This window comes from Sinocyclocheilus grahami, unplaced genomic scaffold, assembly GCF_001515645.1.
Source record: "Sinocyclocheilus grahami isolate Dianchi unplaced genomic scaffold, SAMN03320097.WGS_v1.1 scaffold35.1, whole genome shotgun sequence".
Taxonomy (NCBI): Eukaryota; Metazoa; Chordata; class Actinopteri; order Cypriniformes; family Cyprinidae; genus Sinocyclocheilus; species Sinocyclocheilus grahami.
Genome location: NW_015505214.1, coordinates 2349356 through 2352739, shown reverse-complemented (window position 1 = coordinate 2352739; position 3384 = coordinate 2349356). Strand labels below are relative to the sequence as shown.

The window sequence follows — 3384 nt, the reverse complement described above, 5'->3', positions numbered from 1 at the left end:
GCGCTGTCTTTAGGGAAGTGTGTGTGTGTGTGTGTGTTTGCTGAGAGGGAGAAAACACAGTGGCTCTGGTCCATTGCAGTAAGCGTTATTATGTGTTAGACAAAACGCATTCAAGTGTTACATTTGACCTCGGCCGTGTAAAAAGCTGTGTTTGATGCGGAAAATAAAGTCTGTTGGCTCGCATTCTTCGTGTAAGTTAACTCGATACACTGCAGTCTGTTACTAAAGCACCCTTAGAGTCTGAAATTGTGCCTCAACAGATCTGCGAAGATTTCAATGAAGAGTTGTGTTGTGTTGTTGTCTGCGTGTTACAACGAAAGCCTTTCTAAGATACAGCACCACAATCTTATTTTAACGAATTGTACACGGACCCCCTCCCCTCCCCTCCCCTCCCCTCATATTACCGAGTCCCATGCATATAAACCCAAATATGAGCCGGTTTTCACAATAAAACACGTCCACGGAAGCCTGTCAGCAGAGCGCTACAGTGCAGGCGAATGCGGTCTCATCATGGCTGCCGTCTGCGTGTGTCTCCGCCTCTGACCCTCCTTCTGTCAGACGCCCGGTCTTATACAGCCGTACCGGCGCTCTAATAGAGTCTCTGCCCGGGATGGGACGGTGCTACCCGGCGCTGCGTCACCGGTCTGCATATTAGGGATGGGCGTATCGATCCAAAGTATCGATATATCGATACTGACGAGAGGATCGAAAGCATCGATACTCAAACAAAAAATATCGATACTCTAATGGATTCACAAGTTTCAAAATCAATGTTCTAAAGCAGCACTTCTTAATGCTGTTCCTCGACTCCCCCTGCTCAGCACACGCTCTGCTCTCTCACCTGATTCAGATCATCAGCTCGTCAGCTCCATCAATGAACCGTGTTCCAGTTATACACTTTTTTTTATATGACATTACTGTCGGTTTCAATGTAGTCTGCACAGCATCGTCTTTTAGTTTCAACCTTTCTGAAAATCCTGTGTCAAATTGTGCCCTGTTTTTTAACTAATCCGCGGTAAAATGAGGTGAACAAAGGACTGAGTTCTTACTGAGGCGGTCTGGATCTTGATTAAGAATAAGTTAATCAAATAAAGTTTATTGTCTGGTTTCTGTGTAGGGCTGCGTTTGCTGCTCTTTTCATTTACCTACTACGTGTGCAAAGTGGTGAGTGGGGCTAAACGGGTAGTGATGTAGAAGCAGGCGTTGATCATCTGCGGAGGCAATTTTTAGCCACACTATTAGGTCATAGAGTAGAACATTCCACAAACTGTCGTTTTGGCAGACTGCCTTCAATATAAGCTGTTTTAGACAAAGTTTTGAGTTCTGAAACTTACAGGATGTTTTTATAGTACAATGCAGGGCTTAAAGGTTACTCTGTGTTGACGTCATTTTAACTGAAACAGGAAGACAGGGCGGGACATATCAAGCAGCCCCGCCCCTTTTTAAAATAGCCAATAGCGTTCGTTTATATCACAGCTTGGGCTAGAGCCGTTGAGCTCCGTAAAGCCGCATTTGACAGGGTATGCCAGCCACAATCTCATCCATATTGCTGTAAAATATAGCATTCTGTGTAGAATTCAAATAGCTCCAATACATTTTGTGGTCTGCGCCGACTCGTGCATGTGATCCGCTCCATGCTATCGTGTCTCTGGACCGGAGCAGAGTGTGTGTGTGGTGCGGTGGTTAGCGTGACACAGCGCGAAACCAGACTTCTTTTTTTTTTTTTCTCAATGGAAAGCATATTTGCACTGTTTGAATCGTTCCCTTTCCCATATATAGTGCGGTACATGCCGTTCACTGTACAGAAAATACTAATTCTGTGGACAAGTGACCGATTTCAGCCGCGACTTCAGCGTCTATTTTATAGTGTAGGGGGCGGGCGCTTCGGATTCTAGAGAGCATTTGATTGGACAAAGTTTGATGAGAAGCTGAAGTACGATGTCAAAAAAAAATCGTTGAGCCGTTTTGGCGGAAGTGACGAACTGCAAGCTTTGAATGCTTATATCTTCTAAATGCGAATTTTGTCACTGTTTTGGAGCATACTGCCTTATAGATAATCTTAAGACTAACATATTGATACTAACACCTAAAAAAAACTTTAATTTTGATTTCATGGGGACTTTAAAGTTCTCCGGCGTGGAGTGTTTGGCTGCGGACCCCCCACCCCCCTACATTTAAAAACAAAACTTATCACTTTCGAATCCATGAGTTCGCCTACCAATGGTATGAGAGCAGCACAGCTTTCAGTCTCAACCAAACCAAACTAACATTACTAGCCAATCAGAATTTTTTGCTCTTATAAACACAAGATGTGCAGGTGGCGCACGGGCGCAGCCCTGATGAATGGAAAAGCGCAACACGTTGAAAAAGCTGCGAGGCGCAATGGTCAAAGATGTCCATCTAGCGCATATTTACAAAAATAAACAGCTCAGAGTAATCATGTCATCTCCATAAGAACGACATGATTGCCAGAACAAATTTACTGGGATTTTTTAAAAGGTCCTGTTCACACATGATCTATTAATGGTAACTTACCGGTAATTTACCAGTAAAGACTGTATGTGTGAAAGGGGCTAAACTCTTCCTCTGCATATGCCGTGAATTTGAATTGCTTAACGTTCATCTGGGAAAACAGTGTGCATCATCTCACTAGGTTTGTAACGTAAATCATATATAAACCTTTGCCAACACAGAGAATACATCAACCTATTTCAAAATATGCCATTTATTTTAAATCACGATTTCAAAATAAAAGTTTCTAAGTTTGCATGTGGCCAAATATTAAAATTAATGGATTTAAACATCGTTTAATCACGCTGTAAAGTGAAACGTCACCAGGCCGTTGGTGCCCTCTGTAGGTATTAGTTATGTTCATATTATGTATAGGCATATTACATTATGTATTTTAACGGTGTTGTTCAATAAAACCATGTAATTACTTGGCTTTGATATTTTATTTGAACCAATTATTATTGCCTCATTGTTAGTTTATATATAAATAATCATACTAAAGCCTGCTTTTCACTTAGGTCTATTTGTGTTACTAAAAAATATCAGAGTAATTGATATTCTGATAAAGATATCAATTGTCAAAATAATCAGTAGATTGGTGTAATGAAATGTGTTCATGCGGTTTAAGGTTCAAAAAACACCCCGCCTTTCTGAAACGCGTTCATTTTTATAAAGCTCATCGGCCTGAAAAGAGAGGTGTGCTGTGATTGGCTAGCTATCAAGTGCGTTGTGATTGGCCGAATACCTCAAAAGTGTGACGGAAATGTTACCATACTGTGATGCCCTGTCCCGGCCGGAGCGACGAGACAAAAACATTAAAACTTACAAACGAGGCATTTGTTGCATCCAGTGAGGACATAATTACTGATTATA

General features: G+C 41.7%; 1 protein-coding gene across 1 annotated transcript in view; it reads left to right on the top strand.

Annotated features, from left to right (window-relative positions):
• The first annotated feature begins 2204 nt into the window (after positions 1–2204).
• The window catches only part of LOC107581504 (transcription initiation factor IIA subunit 1-like), an 8484-nt gene continuing 7304 nt past the window's right edge, over positions 2205–3384 (top strand). Inside the window, exon 1 of the mRNA XM_016267081.1 lies at positions 2205–2223. Within this exon, the coding sequence (XP_016122567.1) occupies positions 2205–2223 (19 nt within the window). The remainder of the gene's footprint in view (positions 2224–3384) is intronic.